Genomic DNA, 18,438 nt, shown 5'->3' on the forward strand with positions numbered 1-18,438 from the left:
ACAGTCAGTGGGAGTAAGATGAGGCATGAGAGTACAGTCCAGGTGTGAAGTAAAGCACAATTACTTATCGTAACAGGTGTTATCCAGGGACAGCAGGCAGCTATTCTCACATATGGGTGACGTCACCGATGGAGCCCGGATGCCTCACATGCAGACTTGCTTGAAGAAACTCGATGTTTTGAGCCACCCGCACCACGCATGTGCGAGTGCCTTCCCGCCCAGTGCAGGGCGCGTCTCCTCAGTTCAGATAGCTAGCAGAGAAGCCAACCAGGAGAGGTGGGAGGGTTGTGAGAATAGCTGCCTGCTGTCCCTGGATAACACCTGTTATGGTAAGTAACTGTGCTTTATCCCAGGACAAGCAGGCAGGTATTCTCACATATGGGTGACCTCCAAGCTAACCAGAATGGGATGGTGGGAGTGTTGGCAATTTAGGAGAATAAATTTTGTAATACAGTTTGGCCAAACTGTCCATCCCGTCTGGAGAAAGTATCCAGACAATAGTGAGAAGTGAAAGTATGAACCGAGGACCAAGTAGCAGCCTTACAAATTTCAATAGGTGTAGATCTGAGGAAAGCTACTGAAGCTGCTATGGCTCTGACTTTATGGGCTGTGACTTTACTGTGAAGGGATAATCCAGCCTGGGCAAAGCAGAATGAGATACAAGCCACCATCCAGTTGGAGATGGTACGCTTAGAAATAGGATGTCCCAACTTGTTTGGATCGAAGGAGACAAAAAGTTGAGGAGCAGTTGTGTGGTTTGGTGCGTTCCAAATAGAAGGCCAAAGCATGTTTACAGTCCAGAGTATGAAGAGCAACTTCTTCAGGATGAGAATGAGGCTTCAGAAAAAACACTGGGAGAACAATGGATTGGTTGAGATGAAATTCCGAAACCACTTTAGGGAGGAATTTAGGATGAGTACGAAGAACCACCTTGTCATGATGGAACACTGTGAATGGTGGGTCAGTAACTAAAGCTTGAAGCTCACTGACTCGTGAGGGCTATGAGAAACACCACTTTCCAAGTGAGATATTTCAGATGAGCCTTATCAATTGGTTCAAATGGAGGCTTCATCAGTAGAGTAAGGACAACATTGAGGTCCCAAACCACAGGAGGCGGTTTGAGTGGAGGTTTGACATTGAAAAGTCCTTTCATAAATCTGGAAACCACCGGGTGAGCAGAGAGGGGTTTTCCTTCAATAGGCTGATGGAAAGCCGCAATTGCACTGAGATGGACTCAGATAGATGTAGACTTGAGGCCAGAATTGGATAAGTGCAAAAAGTAGTCCAAAACAGAAGATAAGGAGGAATGTTGAGGCTCCTTATGAAGAGAAAAACACCACGTAGAAAATTGAGTCCACTTTTGGTAATAGCACTGTCTAGTGGTAGGCTTCCTAGAAGCTTCTAAAACATCTCTTACAGATTGAGAAAACTGAAGAGGGGTTAAGTTGAGAGGTACCAAGCTGTCAGGTGTAGAGACTGCAGGTTGGGATGAAGCAGAGATCCTTGACTCTGTGTAAGCAGAGAAGGAATAACTGGTAGAAGGTAAGGCTCCCTGCTGCTGAGTTGAAGTAGAAGGGAGTACCAAGGTTGTCTCGGCCACCGAGGAGCAATTAGAATCATGGTGGCATGATCACTCTTCAACTTGACCAGAGTCTTGAGAATGAGAGGGAATGGAGGGAATGCAGAGAGGAAGAGATTCATCCATTCCAGAAGAAAAGCATCTGCCTCAAGGCGATGAGGAGAGTATATCCTGAAACAGAATTGAGGCAGTTTGTAGTTGTGGGGAGCTGCAAAAAGGTCTATCTGAGGCGCTCCCCACTGTGAAAAAATGTGATGAATAAGGGAGGAATGGAGTGTCCATTCGTGAGGCTGCAGTAGACGACTCAAGTTGTCCGCCAAGCAATTCTTCGCCCCTTGAATGTAGACAGCTTTGAGGAAGGTGTTATGGCGGATTGCCCAGTCCCAGCCTTCAGAGCTTCTTGACAAAGGGAGGCAGACCCCGTCCCTCCCTGTTTGTTGACATAATACATGGCGACTTGGTTGTCCATCTGAATGAGGACTACTTGGCCATGAAGCAGATATTGAAAAGCATTGAGAGCTTTGAGGATTGCTCTGAGTTTCAACAGATTGATATGACACTGATGATCCGTACTGGTCCAGAGGCCTTGAGTACGGAGATTATCGAGATGAGCGTCCCAAGCGTAGGTCGAAGAGTCTGTCGTGAGGACCTTCTGATGGGGTGGAAAAGCAAGCCTCTGGAAAGATTGGAAGAGAGCATCCACCAACAGAGAGACTGCTTCAATGAAGGAGTGACTGTTATGTGTCGAGAAAGTGGATCGCAAACCTTCGTCCATTGAGATGCCAGGGTCCACTGAGGAATTCTGAGGTGAAGTCTGGCAAAAGGAGTCACTTGTACTGTGGAGGCCATGTGACCCAGAAGTACCATCATGTGTCTCGCTGAGATGGAAGAGCAGGAAGACACTGTATGACAGAGTTGAAGAAGAGATTCCATTCGTTGTTGTGGAAGGAATGCTCTGAGTTGGATAGTGTTCAGAACAGCTCCAATTGTAGTGTCTGTGAGGGCTGAAGTTGAGATTTGGGAAAGTTGATTTCGAATCCCAAACTTTGTAGGAACCAGGTAGTCCGTTGGGTCGCTACAATAACCCCTTGAGATGTGGAATTTTTGATGAGCCAGTCGTCGAGGTAGGGAAATACCTGAAGACCATGATTCCTTAGAGCTGCTGCTACCACTACCAAAAAACCAGTAATGGCTATAGTCAATCTTCAGACCTCCACCAAATAAAGCCTTATCAAAACATCAGCTGGAAAGTCCAAATTAGTTTTCAATATATGTTCTATTTCTTTCTCACGGACCTCAGTGGTACCGTCTGCATGCCACTAAACTTTTAGATCATGCAGAGCACTGGCACCCCTAATCGTCATCGGTCCCTTGTAATTCAAGGAAGCTCTGGTGGAATCTGAGAGAAATGAAGATAGTATCCTTCTCTGATGACGGGAAGTACCCAGAGGTCAGATGTAATTGTCGTCCATCGATGATAAAAATGATGGAGACGACCTCCTATAGGGGGAAAAAAGACAAAGTCAGAACGGTGGAGGTTATGCTCTGTTTTAAACAGTCAAAAAGGCTGAGTAGCCTTAGGTGCAGCAGAAGGTTGAGGTTTTTGTTGCTTCTGAGGCTGCTGTTTCTTTAGAGGAGGGCGATTATAAGGTGCCGTCCTCGGAGTAAAACACCACTGATAGATAGGAGCAGGGCGTGCAGGTTTGGCAGGAGCTGGCTTAGGCTTGGGTCTGACAATAGAAGTAAAGGATTTTTCATGGTCAGACAATTTCTTGGTGGCTGCCTCGATGGATTAATCGAAGAGGTCATTGCCTTCACAAGGGATATTAGCCAAGCAGTCTTGAAGATTAGGGTCCATGTCAATGGTACGAAGCCAGGCAAGACGACGCATAGCTATAGAGCAAGCAGCTGCTCGGGCAGACAACTCGAAGGCATCATAAGAGGACTAGGAGATGTAATCTGAGTTGAGATAAAGAAGCCAGGACTTCTTGGAATTCAAAGTGCTTTTGAGTATCCAAATAAGTCAAGAACTTTGGTAATAGAGAAATAAGTAATACATTGAAAATTATAATTAAGGACTTTAGAGGACATCATAGAATTTTGATAGATGCGACGTCCGAATTTGTCCATAGTTTTCCCTTCCCTTCCAGTAGGAACGGTGGCATAAACCTTTAAGGATTGATGAGATAACTATGAGTTGTCAAACCCTTTGCGATGGAGATTTATACCTAGAGTCCAATTTGCCTGGAACAGCTGGAATGGTATAAGGGATCTCCAGGCATCTGGCAAAAGTCTGAGACAAAAGCTTGTGAAGAGGAAGCTTAAGTGACTCCGCCGGAGGTTGAGATAGATGCATGACTTCGAGATACTCCTTAGAGTATTTGGAACTGGCATCTAATTGAAGATCCAAGTCAACAGCCATCTGATGAAGAAAAGATGAAAAAGATAGCTGACCGCCAATGCTTTGCCTCGAGAAGGACTCGAGGTTGTCGAGGCAGCCTGGGTCAAAGATGAAGCTTCGGCAGGAAAAAAGGCATCAAAAGAATATGGAGACTTGGACGAAGCAATCAAAACCGCTGCATTCTCAAGGTGTGGAAGTGGAGACCTCGATCGAGGAATCGGCGGTCTAGTTGAAGAAGGAGTAGATTGAGGCTTAGTTGAAGAGGGACGTTCTTTAGAAGAACTATGCCTGGAAGGATGCCTCGTTGAAGGCCTCGATCGTCGGTGAGAACGGTGCTTGGAAGCAGATCTCGAAGATCGAGGAGACTTCGCCTCAGAGAAAGAAGCAGCCGATGCCACCAAGGAATGGATAGGACTGGAGGCTGTAGATCGAAGCTCCAGAGGCTTGGTGGAGAAACCTCGATGCACTCCCAAAGACTCTGCTCCTTGTATAGAGTGTGAGGATTCCTTCCGAGGCACTTGCAAAAATTCTGCTCCTTGCTTTACGTGCTTAGATGCCAGACCAGACACTCGCAGAGACTCTGCTCCCTGCAAAGAGTGTGCAAGCTCAGACTGAGGTAAACGAAGCGGCTCGACCTCGCGGGAGTCTGCAGAATGCCTAGGCTGGATGAGAGGAAGAAGCTTCGGTCCCATATTAGTAAGGAACTGAATGAATTGCTTCTCCAACATGGTCTGGAAAGAAGCCGGCAAGGATGGATCCGCATCTGAAACCGGACCACCTGCTTTGGCTGGAGGTTCCACCGAGGCAGTGTAAATGTGCTTCGACTTGGAAGTCTTAGGCACCTTAAGCACCACCGCTGGAACTTTCTGCTGAGCTATCTGACCTGAGGATACAGAGGAAGATACAGCAGACGTTGTCGAGGAGAGAGCCCCTGCAAATGATGACGGTCTGATGAGGGTCAAGGTGGAAGCAGTAGAAGCAGGAGGAATCTCGGTCGAAGGTGAGGCCAAGGTCGCTTTTGAAGTCGAGGGATCGGAGGAAAAATCCATCCCGAAGAGCTTCTCCACCAAAAGACGACGTTTAAGGGCTCAAGGTTGAAGAGCAGCACAGCGCTCGCACGACTTCAGTTGATGATCCAGCCCAAGGTACTTGAGGTGCCAACGGTGTGGGTCCGTGAGAGAAATCGCACGCTGGCACTGGCTACACTTCTTGAAGCCTGTTGCTGGCCGGGACATAGGAGGAAAAACAGCCGCCACAAAATTGAAGCCCCTGGGCTGCGGCCAAGTGGTTTGCCCCGGCAGCCGAACGGAAGAAAGTAAAAAAAAATTTTTTTAAAGAAAGAAAAAAACAGCGATTCGTGAAGAAAATAACACAAACCGCGGTGTAGAGAAGGCACGAAGTAACGAAGTTAAACGCAGAGAGTCAAAGACGGACTTCTTGGCTCCGCGGAAAACTGACAACTGAGGAGACGCGCCCTGTGCTGGGCAGGAAGGCACTCGCGCAAGCACGGTGCGGTTGACTCAAAACTTCTAGTTTCTTCAAGCAAGTCTGCTTGTGAGGCGTCTGCATCCGGGCTCTGTCGATGACGTCACCCACATGTGAGAATAGCTGCCTGCTGTCCCTGGATAAGTAACTGTGCTTTTAGGAAGTCACTCAAAACTTCTCTCTTTGACAAATTTCTCTGACCCCCACCTCAACCGGATGTACTTCCAAAACACTTCCAGATCAACCTGACTAAACTTAAGAAGCCAATGTAACTTCGAAAGTTCGCAGTAATGTCGCTGTCCATATACAGTCTCTTCCCTTGTAAACCGTTTGTGGTATTGAGATATAAAAAATAAAGTTATTATTAAGCGTCCCCCAAATGACGGGGTGGGAGGGGGCTTGGGCGGTCACAGCGTTCAGGTCTGTTATCGGCCCTCATTGACTTTCTGAACTGTGTCATCCCCCACCTGAGCTCCAGTGGATCGATGCCGCTTCTTGAATAGACTGTAAGCTCTTCCGAGCAGGGACCGCTTCGTCTGTGGTTTGACGTAGCGCAGTAACAGCCGGCGGCTCCGGCGTAGAGCATACGGCCGCCGCGCGCTCCTGCCCCGCCCCCTCGAGAAGGGCTGAAAAGCTGGCCGCGCGCGCGCGCTCTGCAATCAACTGCCGCTCGCCTCCGCGTGCCAGGGTGATGCGCAGGCGCGGCGGCTCCCGCAGTGTCCGGAAGCGGTGATGGCGGCGCTGCTCCCGCTGGTGGTGGCGGCGCTCCTCCCGCTGCTGTGCGCGAGCGACGACTGGAGCGAGCCGCCGGAGCTGGACCCCGCCTGTCGGCAGCGGCTGGACGAGGTGGCGAACGGCAGCGCGGCGCTGAGCCGGTGTCTGGTGCGCTTCGCTCGGCCGCTCCATCTCTGCCGGGACTGCCGGACCCAGTTCCAGGAGCTCAACCGCCTCCTCTACAACGTCTCGTCGGCGCCACAGGTGAGAGAGCCGGCCGCTCCCCTCCCCCACCCCACCCCACCCCTCATCTGGCCGCGCTGCTCCTCTCCCTCAACTGGCACTTCTGTCTTCCTCCCATCAGTCATAGTAACATAGTTGATGACGGCAGATAAAGACCCGAATGGTCCATCTAGTCTGCCCAACCTGATGCAATTTAAATTTTTTTTAATTTTTTTCTTCTTAGCTATTTCATCATCTTTCTGCGTTGCTACTCTCCCCCCCCCACTTCAGCTCCCCCACTCCTCAAAGTGCTGCTCTCCTACCTCAACTTGCAGTTTCCTAAGTCTTCCTCCCTTCCTGCTCCCATCAGTCCTCATCTTTTTCTACTGCTACCCTCCCTCCCACATGTCCCCCACTCCTCAAAGTGCTGCTCTCCTACCTCAACTTGCAGTTTCCTAAGTCTTCCTCCCTTCCTGCTCCCATCAGTCCTCATCTTTTTCTACTGCTACCCTCCCTCCCACATGTCCCCCACTCCTCAAAGTGCTGCTCTCCTACCTCAACTTGCAGTTTCCTAAGTCTTCCTCCCTTCCTGCTCCCATCAGTCCTCATCTTTTTCTACTGCTACCCTCCCTCCCACATGTCCCCCACTCCTCAAAGTGCTGCTCTCCTACCTCAACTTGCAGTTTCCTAAGTCTTCCTCCCTTCCTGCTCCCATCAGTCCTCATCTTTTTCTACTGCTACCCTCCCTCCCACATGTCCCCCACTCCTCAAAGTGCTGCTCTCCTACCTCAACTTGCAGTTTCCTAAGTCTTCCTCCCTTCCTGCTCCCATCAGTCCTCATCTTTTTCTACTGCTACCCTCCCTCCCATATGTCCCACAATCCTCAAAGTGCTGCTCTCCTTCCCTTATCATGTAACACCAATCCCCCCTCATTTTTCAGTGCTGCTGCTCCCCATCTCCTCCCCCAGATCCTACCATCCCTCATGCAATGCTGTCTTGCCCTCCCCAGCTCCCATCACTCCCTATGTGATAGCACTGCTCTCCTCCCCATAGCTCCCACCTTCCCCCCATATGGCAGAGCTGCTCCTTCAACCCTTCATGAGAGGTTCATAGACAATTGCGCGCAAGATAATGCATAGTAACGAAAATGCATTCACGTGACTTATATTGGAAACACAAAGAGTCAAGGGAATCGTACTGAAAACGCGTTGACGTTATCACGTGTGAACGTGCTGTATGTGCGTGTGTCCTTCGTTCGCCAAGCGCCATCTAGGGGGCGCGCTGAATGCGCTAAATTGTCTCGCGCGGAGATATAGTTGCACGCAATTGTTTTTAGCTCAATTGTCTGTGAGCGCCACTGTCATTGCGCTGAGTTGTCTGCGCGCGATTTTGACCTGTCACCCTCATGAGATGGCACTGCTCCACCTCCCTCCCTCAGCAATCCCAAGAGGTTAGCACTGCAGGAAGGCCTGTTTTGGGAGGGGAGGTATGGGTGATTGCTTCTGTTCTGATGCTCTACTTTTGCTAGTTGTAATTCTATTTCTTGTCCCCTTTTATTTGAACTCTCTTGCAATACACTGGCAACAGGAGTAAAACGTATGGCAATTAATGACATGAATGGAGGTGTGATGACAGTGATTTTTTTTTTAGTGTTGGCTAATCTTTATCCCTTGTTTTACTGCAGAGTATCCTGACAGTTCACTGAGAGGAGGAGAGGCGGAGTTATCAATGTGGGCTACTGTCAAGACAATGTTTATTGTTAATCCAAGTTATTATTAATTAGGTTTCATTACATAAATTTGAGCCTATGGTACAACAGCTTGAGATAAGGGAGACGGTATCAATATGGGCTACCAGTAAGACATGTTATTTTACTATTAACTCCAGTTATTAATGACTAGTTGTCCTTGCATAAAATAGGACTTGTGCTATTTTAGCCCACATTGATAACTTCCCTTCTGAGAAAAGGTATATGGAGTCTGATTTTTTTTTTTTTTTTCTTCCTCTTTCCTCACAGCCTGGCCTCAGAACTATACACTCTACTAAAGAATGACACGGGGACAAATCTTTCTCCACCCCCTCAGGAATTCAATTTTCCCACCCCATCCCCGTGAATTTTGTCACTGTCCCTGCCCCATTCCTGCAAGCTCTGCATTAACCACACAAGCCTCAAACATGTATGATTTTAAAGTCCTTGTCTTGTACAGATGAGGATGAAGCTTGCAGGAATTGGGACAGGGCAGGGAAATGAGTTCCCGTGGGACAGGGAAAAATTTGTCCCCATGTCATTCTCTACACTCTACCTCATAAAATTTCAATTCTGTTACATGTATAGAGGGTTACGTAACAGGTCTGGACCTGATGGGCCGCTGCGTGAGCGGACTGCTGGGCATGATGGACCTCAGGTCTGACCCAGCAGAGGCATGGCTTATGTTATGTGTTATACATGTTCACCCTTCCTTGTGCTACTTTTTTTCTGCAGAGCTAAAAAAGCAGAAGTGGATTAAGTGCATGTGTGAAATGGGCTTCCTCTTTTTCAACTCACTCCATTGTCTTTATTTGCTATTTGTCATTTGTCTTATGATCATTTGTCTCCATAAACTAAAGGAATTAATTGCAAGGAAAAAGTGATTCTTGAAGAACATTTTGTTCTGTTTTGGGGATTTGTTGGCAGTAGTAACTGAAATAAGGGAGGCATGAGAGAAAGCGGTCTATATACTATACAGTATATACTCGAATATACGTCGATACGAATATAAGTCGAGACCCCTTTTTACTCCCAAAAAGGAGGAAAAATGGTTGACTCGAATATGTCAGGCGGCTTCATATTCAAGTGTCCTGCCCTGTCAGGCTCTGCACCCACCCCCGTCTCCCTGCCAAACACTGCACCCAGCACCCTTCATTCCTTCCCCTGTCACTGTACTCTTCCTCCCAGGCTCTGTCCTCTGTCCCCCCTCCCTGCCCTATCTTCATACCTCTGCCGATCCCTGGTGGAGGTGCAGCTTTCCAAACTCCTGCCCCACTGCTAATTGGCTGTGCGATGCAATTTCTTCATCTGAGTGGCACGAGCAGCAGCACAATTTGGCAAATTCTCTCGAGCCAGTGAGGACGCTGCTCAGCGCCAAATCGCGCTGCTGCTCGTGCCACTCAGATGAAGAAATTGCATTGCACAACCGGTTAGCAGCGGGGCAGGAGTTTGTAAAGCTTGCTTCTGCCCGCTGCACCTCCACCAGGGATCGGCAGAGGTATGGAGGAGAGGGGCAGAGCCTGGTGGCGGTGGCTTTAAAAAATTCTGGGAGGGGGCATTGACCCAAATATAAACCAGGACCTCCATTTTTTGAGCCAATTTTTTGGCCCCAAAATCCCAGTTTATATTAGAGTATATATGGTATATATTTTTCTACACATTGTTTTGTGGGTAAAATTCTGAACCTATGGCTCCTTGTTTATTAGCTATTGGGAATTGGGGAGAATTTAAAGATTTGCACTTATTTATTCTTTCAAATATATACGTATAATTCATTTTACTATATCAGTATATGTCTCGCAAACTTTGTCAAGCTGTGGCACACTAAATGTAGTGGCCGCGCCTTAAGGCATCCAGAAGTGCGCAGACATTGACGTGATATGTCGACATCCATGCATGCATGAAGGCCCTCCAAATAGATTCTGAGCCATCAGTGGGGGGTAGGGAGTGCCAGAAGGGGCGAGGCGCTGGTGCCAGCTGATTGCCTACAGGATATCGCCGCGAAAGGCGCATCTTGTAGGCATTCAACTGGAGCCTCTCCTCTTCCCTGGTATCTCTCAGCACACCTGAAATCTCAGTTGGCACACAGTTTGTGATATACTGCTCTAAAGAATTTGTAAATAGGTTAGTTTCTGTAAGACTGAACAATGTATTACTAAACTAAACTAAACCTTAGGTTTGTATACCGCACCATCTCAGCAAGCGCAGAGCTCGGCACGGTTTACAGAAGTTAAGAGGAAAAGGAACTACAATGAAGGGATATGGGAGAGGGCTAAGAAGATAGAGAGGGACAGGGTACTAGAGAACAGGGGGTGATTAGATTTTAGAAAAGAGCCATGTTTTCAAGTGTTTGCGGAAGGATTGGAAGGAGCTTGAATTTCTGAGTGGGGATGAGAGGTTGTTCCAGAGTTCTGTGGTTCTAAAGGGGAGGGATGTCCCAAGTTTTCCTGCGCGGGATATACCTTTTATAGAGGGGAAAGATAGTTTCATTTTTTGGGAGGGTCTAGTGGAGTGTGGGTTTGAGGAATTCCAAAAGAGTGGGATAACGGGAGGAAGGACGCCATGTAGGATCTTGAAGGCTATGCAGGCACATTTATAGAGGACTCTGGAGTATACTGGGAGCCAGTGAAGCTTGGAGAGGAGTGGGGAGATGTGATCGAATTATATATGTATATTATTACGTATATTATATGTTGGGTTACCGGTATTTAAAATACCCTTAAAATCCTAACACAGTAGATACAGCATATGAGGACCATTTGATTCGCCAGTCTCTGATTGTGTCGTCTACTCTGTCATAGGAAGGATATCGCTCAGCTGTAGAGTTTTGTCAACCTTATTTATTTTAAAAATTATTGTGGTGCCCTAGTTCCAAGGCACTCAATCTGGAGTTTAAGGCTTGCCCCATCTGTCTTCAGCTTTCTAGTACTGACCCATTTGGTTTTTGTGAGTTTGGACATGAGTATGTCTTGGGTGTGAATGAGTTTAGGCCTTTTCTATCCATAATGCAGTTCTTTTTATTTTTTATGTAGTTGCAGTTTATTTTAACATGCATTTGTATTTTTATGTAATCCGCTGAGAACTTGTGAAAGATTTAGTGGAATATCAAATTTTAATAAATGTAGACATATTGAGGCACTCTGAACTTAAACAGGAATTGAATGCAATCAAAGCAGCTTCCATCACTCCACAAATCATATCAATTTACCACCACTGCCTCTCAGAGAATAAAGCAATCCAGGAATAAATGGCTCCCAGTAGGGCCAGGTAGACTGATATGTAACACAGAAACATCCACCCTCACAATTGCACCTACAAAATTATTTTGCTCCATTAGAGCATTGCAGTATTCAAGAAAGAATTGTATCTTTTTGTTGTGAAACCAAGTACTGATTCAACTGTACTTTCTTTCTTCTTTTTTGCTGTTGCACTTCAGAATACCTCAGAAGGCAGATGTGCAGCAAACCTCCTACGGTCTGACAGGTTGCAGCTGATCCTGGGCTTCATAGAATTCTTCAACAAGACCTGGAAGGATGCCAATTGTGAACGTAGGCCTTGTATTTTCTCTTACCGTTAGGAAGAAACAGCAATTGAAGTTCAATGGGATTTCTGATGGAGCTGTATGAGATGTTGCAGCTTGATGACAGGCAGACAGTTGCTGTGGAAGTGCCACGCTGAACGTGTTTTCAGTTTTAGAGGACAGGGTGGTACTGCACAGTTGAAAGTCTGTGTTGAATTGAATCTTGGAACATAGCTAAGAAATGTCATTGTTTTCTTGCCTTTTGACAGAGTGTTTTCAGAAGGATGGAGGAGAGATACTGAACAGTACTGTAGCATTCCTGGACTTATTTGATGTATTAATGGTGTGTTTTGAGCACAACCTTCAGGTAAGCCATAATCTTGTATAGCAGAAGATATTTTTGATCTCCTATTGGACTTCCTTCAGGTTGGTGCAGAATGAATGCATGCAAGTAAATTACACCGGACAACAAAGTTTTTTTCCCAAAAGTTTTGCTTCCTTAAAACAAACTGCTGATTATGATAGACCCCTTCAAAATAAACACTAATATAACTTCCCACTGACTGTATCAGTAGGAATTTTGAGAAACGCAATGGTATCTTTAATTGACTACACTTCTCCCTCCCTATACGCAGGGGTTAGGGGCAGAGCTGGCCCACGAATAGGGAAAATTCATGAATAACTTTTAGGCTGGCCTTGTCTCCCTGTTGTAGTCTTGTGAAACCACAGGAACTCGCAGCACAGCTCTGCACAGGGCAGGAGTGTAGGAAGATCGCTCCTGCCCTGCGTCACCGCTAGACCACCAGGTAAGGTCCATGCTTCTGGGGTGGCTGCTCACCTCTGATTGCCTCGCCCTGATCCAAGTCCCAAGACCTCTTTTTTTAAATGCGAGCTGCCGCCAATGAGTGATTCTCAGGGGGGGGCCTAGGGAAAACAAACACGAATGTCGAAACCCTGAATAGGGAGGGGGAAGTGTATAACATGTTTTAAGGCACAGTTTCTGATGTGCTGTGATAGTTCACCATGGCTAAAAGTGTTTTCCTGCTGATTTTCATTTGTACTCGGTGGCTGGTGCATCTCATTGCAATGTCCAACAATAGTCAGTCAGCGTCGATGGATTCCAGTTGCCTGATATCTTTTTTCCATAGGGGCAATATCCTGGTGAAACCTTCTGCCATGTTCATCACTGACTGCACCAAGATTTGTGAGGAAGAAGTCCAAGTGTGAATGTAGAAAGTGCATCTTCAGTGACATGTTGCACTTCATGGTTTTGTCAACCAGTTGAATATAGTTTGGTGCTCTGTAACTGCCAAGAAAATTCTCAACGACATCCTTGACTGCTTTCCAGGGGATTTTCTCTGGCCCGACTAAACAGATTTTCAAATCTCTCGTCACTGTGGACCGACAAATGCCTTCCTTAATCTTGGCGTCTGTTATTAATTATTAATTGCATTAGCCTGAAAGTATAACAAGAAATTGCAAAAATGTACTTTTTTGTTAAAATGTGATTTTCGTGATCAGCTGCGAAAAAATCTGTAAGATACACCCAAAAGTATTTACAACAAACTGTCCACTACGTAATATTGCGTTATTTGTTCCCCCCCCTCCCCGGTTTGAGGTTGTATGTATAAGAAGTTCCAGCAACGTCTAATTTCTTTTCAGGCAGCCAGCTGGGATAGAGAGTTACGTTCTTTATTTGGTAGGTCCTGTTCTTATATACATTACAGAAAGTTACTGAAATCAGTCTTGTTTGTAAAATTCTTAGAGAATTAAATTGATGTCTACTTTGTAGTTCACTGGGAATGTACAGTTTTCTATTTTTGTGAACCATAACAATTGTGAGGTTTTGTGGTTTAGAAATATAATGTGAAAGCTTTGAAGAAGCAAAAACTTTGTTGTCCAGTGTTATAGGTTCAGTTAAATGGTGGTGTGATGATGGATTATTTTTTTCTGTGAAGGGACTAAGATAGTGTGTATTGTAAACTGTGTGCTATGGCAAGATTCCAGATGTGCCATGAGATGCCGGCAAAGAGAAGAGGCACTGGATGTCTGCTTACAGGACATGCCTCTCACAGCGAGAGGCACGTCCCGTAGGCAGTCAGCCAGTGCTGGCACCTCCCAACCAGCATAGTAATAGGCTGTGCGTATGCACAGATGGTGTGATATTACACATCAAGATTAGATCCCAGCAGCCAGGTGCTTGTTAACTTGTAGACTGCTTCTTGCTTTGCTCATCGGCTGTTTACCACTGAGCATTTGGAGTACACAGGCACCTGTACTTAATCGGAGAGTCTGCCCCTTCAATTTCCATATTGCCACCAAATATGGTTGGTTTGTATTGCTGATTAGGGTTTTCTGCCTTTATAAATGTCATAAGAATATAGAATAAAGTCAAAAAGAAGCAGTGGTAAAGGCTGTTATTCAAAAAATATATATTTTAGAACTGAGAAGTCAAAATGACATATGTAACACAGGAGAAAAGACTTCTCTAATGGAGTTCACACAAACCCGCTTTTAAATAGAGATTAAGCACTATAAAGTAACACTTTAGCATACACTCATATGTGTAATCCGGCCAAGAACAGCAGTTCCTATAGCCGAACCCACCGTCCCATCATAGTGTGCGACTATTAAGTGATACAGTAAGGCAGTGTGCCTAAAAGTTAGCAAAATTTCCAGTGGCAATGAAGAAAAAACAGATCCTACTTAGCTTAAAAAGATGTTAATGGGTCCCGACATGGACCACGTTTCGAATTCTGTTTCAAGAAACCCAAGGAAAAGGGGTTAATAAATTCAAATGCCATGGAGATACTGGATGATGTGAATGAACAAGTATTTCATAAGGTAAAGAACAACTTCGTGGCTTGGTGCCGTGTCTTCTAATGTTTGGGCCCATGTGCCTAAGGCCCTGCCCACAGGAGGGGCCTAAGGCACCCGGGCCTATTCTGATTGGCCCAGGCGCCTTAGGCCCCACCAGTAGGCGGGGCTTTAGGACAGCTGGGCCAATCTGGCCCCATTCTGTGGGCTGCCTGCCGGACGGATGGGTTTGGCACCCATCTGTCCGGCCAATGTTAAAAAGGTACGGGGAAGGGGGGTGGGGGAGTCGCAGGGTCGGCCGGGGGGTCGTGGTTCGGCTGGGGGGGGGGCGGACGTTGGGGGGAGGGGGGTTCGTCGAGGGCAGGAGGGCCTGGGATCCCTCCTGCCCTTAATGTAGTGGGGGATGAGGGTAGGGGGTTGCTGGGGCCAGGAGGGTGTGGCCTCCCTCCTGGCCCAATCGAGTAGCGGCAGGGGGGGGGTCGCCAGGGCTAGGGCCAGGAGGTCTTGGGTTCCCTCCTGGCCCAAGCCAGTCGCGGGGGGGGGGGGGGGTCACTGGGGCCAGGAGAGCTTGGGCTCTCTCCTGGCCCGATGTTAATCGGCAGGGCAAGAGGGCTTGGGCTCCCTCTTGCCCCGAGGTTGTCAGGGGGGGTTGCGTCTGCCGCGGGGCAAGAGGGCTTGGGCTCCCTCTTGCCCTGATGTTGTCGGGAGGGGGGGAGTCGTGTTAGACATGGCAGGAGGGCTTGGGCACCCTCCTGCCTGGATGATTGTGGGGGGGGGGGGATTCTGTAACCGGTGTTGTTTTTAACAGACACCGGTTACAGAATCCAGCTTTTAGGCGAAGAACTGGCTCCTCCTTCGCCTAAAAGCCCTTCTGTTGGACGTTTGTGGCTTAGGCGTTTTTTTGTTTCGTTATGGCTGAAAAGTGTAGATGTTGTGTGGGTGTACTTTTAGACGTAGTGGTATTTGGGCATTTAGGCAGAGGAAGGCCATAATCAAAACAAGGACATTTGTTTTGGTTATGGACACTCCCTGCTTCTGGATTGAACGTTTAAGGACTTAGGCTAAAAGGGGACTTAGACGCTTTTTTTGATTATGCCCCTCTCTGTGTTTATCCCACGCTTCTCTGAACTCAGTCACAGTTTTACTCTCAACCACCTCTCTCGGGAGCGCATTCCAGGCATCCACTACCTTCTCCGTAAAGTAGAATTTCCTGACATTGCCTTTGAATCTACCACCCCTCAACCTCAAATTATGTCCTGGTTTTACCATTTCCTTTCTCTGGAAAAGATTATGTTCTACGTTAATACCCTTCAAGTAAATAAAGGTTGTATTACAGGTACTATGGCAGAATCATTAACTATTGTTTTGCCGAAGTCAAATAAAGATCCTACTTTGGTTTCAAATTACAGGCCTATTTCTTTAATGTGGATGGGAAATTATTGGCTAAACTCTTGGCCTTATGTTTGGCAAAGGCTCTTCCTTATATAATTGGTATGCATCAAATGGGTTTTGTTGCTCAGAGGCACTCTTCTAATAATACTAGATTGGCTTTTCACATGTTATATCTAACAAAGGACTTAAATGACCCAGCCTTCTCTGTGTCCTTGGATGCAGAGAAGGCTTTTCATCAGGTAGAATGGGCCTTTATGTATCAGGGCTATGGAATGGTTTGGTATGGGTTCAGGATTATACAAATGATTCAAACGTTGTATAGCTCTCCTGTTGCTAGATTAGATATCGATAATAATTTTTCAGATTCTTTCAAGTTGCAAAGGGGGGTTAGACAAGGTTGTCCCTTATCTCCTTTGTTTGATATAGTACTTGAACCCTTGTTATTAGCTATTCAACAGGTAAAGGAGAAACAGGGTATTCCATGTTCTGGAAAAGAATATAAGGTATCTGCTTATGCAGATGATATACTGCTTCATTTGAGGAACCCTGAAACAACCATTCCATGTTTGCTTGATTTGATTGAGAAATTTGGGAAAATTTCAGGATATAAAATAAATTAGACTAAGTCAGAAGTGTGCATTGTACAAAAGGTTTATTTGATTCTTTTCCTTTTATTTGGAAGGAAGAAGGAATAAAATATCTATGAATTTGGATAAAAAATACAGTGGTACCTCAGTTTACAAGTGCACCCGTTTGAGTGTTTTGCAAGACGAGCAAAACATTTGCAAAATCGGTGCCTCAGAAACCTAGCATGGCTCGATTTACGAGCACCCCCCCGGCCACGATCGGGCACCCCCCCCGCCGCTTCTTACCCTCATCTGTGCAGTCATGAAGATCGGCCTACTCGTCTGCTGGGCCTTGAGCATCTGAGCATGCTCAAGGCCCAGCGGACGAGTAGGCCGATCTTCAAGAGTACCCAGATGAGGGTAAGAAGCGGCGGGGGGGTGCCCAATTGTGTAGGGGGGGTCTGATCGTGGCGGGGGGGTCGTATCGTGGCGGGGGGGGTGCCTGATCGCAGGGGGGGCCTTCGAGGGGAGCAATGCCGGTTCTCGGGGGGGGGGGGAACGCATCAAAGCGAGTTTCCATTATTTCCTATGGGGAAACTCGCTTTGATAAACGAGCATTTTGGATTACGAGCATGCTCCTGGAACGGATTATGCTCGTAATCCAAGGTACCACTGTACATTTAAAGAGACAATGAAAGTGAATGAAAAGACTTTATTACAAAAAGTAACGAGTTATGTGAACAATGGAATCCGTTGCATCTGTCTTGGTGGGGAAGAGTCCAAACTTAAGATGATATTGCCTGTTTGTTACCAAATGGGTATGATACCTGTTTTTTTTTTTTCAGGGGTCTTTTTATAAAAAGTTGAATAGTATTTTGATTAAGTTTATTTGGCTGGGTAAAAGTGCAAGAATTGCCTTAGTGACCTTACAAAAGCTAATTGTGGAGGGTGGAGTAAATTTTCCGAATTTTTATAGGTACCATCAATCCTATATTATGCGCCAGGGTATGTATTGGGTCCTCCCAGAACTCATGAAAAAGCTACCAGATTGGTTATGGTTGGAATGGCATCTCATGTTTCCCATTAGACTTAGTCATCTTCTCAGTATTAAAATGCCTAGAATACGGAAAAACAATAGAATACTAATGGACACATGGAAAACTTTATGATATATTAATAATTTAACACCTCTTCCAATTCAAAAATCAACGTATCAAAATATATGGCTAAACTCCAGGATCCAAATAGGCGGTTTTAAGATTGTCTGGAAGGATTGGATTAAAGCAGGTATACGAACCTTAAATGATGTTATCTAATGGTAAACTGCTGGATTTTTCACAGTTGCAACTTAAATTTGGCCTTGATAAAAAACAAAGTTATAAGTGGTTGCAACTGAAGCAGGCTATTCAGGCAGGGTTCCCTGAATGGAAATCTCTTAATAATCAATTTAGTTTAGATTTCTTATGCTTTCAGGCAGACTTCCTGGGACACCAGACTGCACAGTGGTATAAATTATTATCTGGCTATTTAAATAAGAAACCAAGACTGGACTTAGAGATATTTGGAGTTTTGAGATTAAGCGTCAAATTTATTTATTTTTTTTAAATTCTTTATTCATTTTTAAAACTTTCAAGTTACAACAATAATAATAAACACAATTAATCAGAGCACTTGCATATCTTATTATAATCTAAAAATACAAATGTAACCCTCTCCCCACCCTCCCTCAAAGCCCTTCATTCATAATAATAACCTATATTTGTATCCCTCACAATACTATATGTGTATAACTAATAGAAAAATGGCATTTAATCATGACAAAAAGACGTTAATGGCTCCCAAATTTTAATAAAATTATTATAATTTCCATTTTGTATCACTATTGATCTTTCCATTCTATATATGTGACATAATGAATTCCACCAAAAATTAAAATTCAGCCTACTATGATCTTTCCAATTATTAGTAATATGTTGGATGGCAACTCCAGTCATG

General features: G+C 45.8%; 2 protein-coding genes across 4 annotated transcripts in view; one reads left to right on the plus strand and one right to left on the minus strand.

The window, feature by feature from the left end:
- NR2E1 (nuclear receptor subfamily 2 group E member 1) overlaps nucleotides 1-6,049 on the minus strand; it is a 232,023-nt gene extending 225,974 nt beyond the window's left edge. For both annotated transcript variants that reach the window (XM_033937016.1, XM_033937017.1), the window contains exon 1: nucleotides 5,933-6,049. The gene's annotated coding sequence lies outside the window, so the exon portion shown is untranslated. The remainder of the gene's footprint in view (nucleotides 1-5,932) is intronic.
- A 62-nt stretch (nucleotides 6,050-6,111) lies between these two features.
- The window catches only part of OSTM1 (osteoclastogenesis associated transmembrane protein 1), a 79,538-nt gene continuing 67,211 nt past the window's right edge, over nucleotides 6,112-18,438 (plus strand). The window contains exons 1-3 of one of the 2 annotated variants that reach the window (XM_033937018.1): nucleotides 6,112-6,443; nucleotides 11,585-11,696; nucleotides 11,938-12,035. In XM_033937018.1, coding sequence (XP_033792909.1) covers nucleotides 6,198-6,443; nucleotides 11,585-11,696; nucleotides 11,938-12,035 — 456 coding nt within the window. In that variant the 5' untranslated portion in view covers nucleotides 6,112-6,197. The remainder of the gene's footprint in view (nucleotides 6,444-11,584; nucleotides 11,697-11,937; nucleotides 12,036-18,438) is intronic. The other variant, XM_033937019.1, reaches the window with a different exon arrangement.

This window comes from Geotrypetes seraphini, chromosome 3, assembly GCF_902459505.1.
Source record: "Geotrypetes seraphini chromosome 3, aGeoSer1.1, whole genome shotgun sequence".
Lineage (NCBI taxonomy): Eukaryota > Metazoa > Chordata > Amphibia > Gymnophiona > Dermophiidae > Geotrypetes > Geotrypetes seraphini.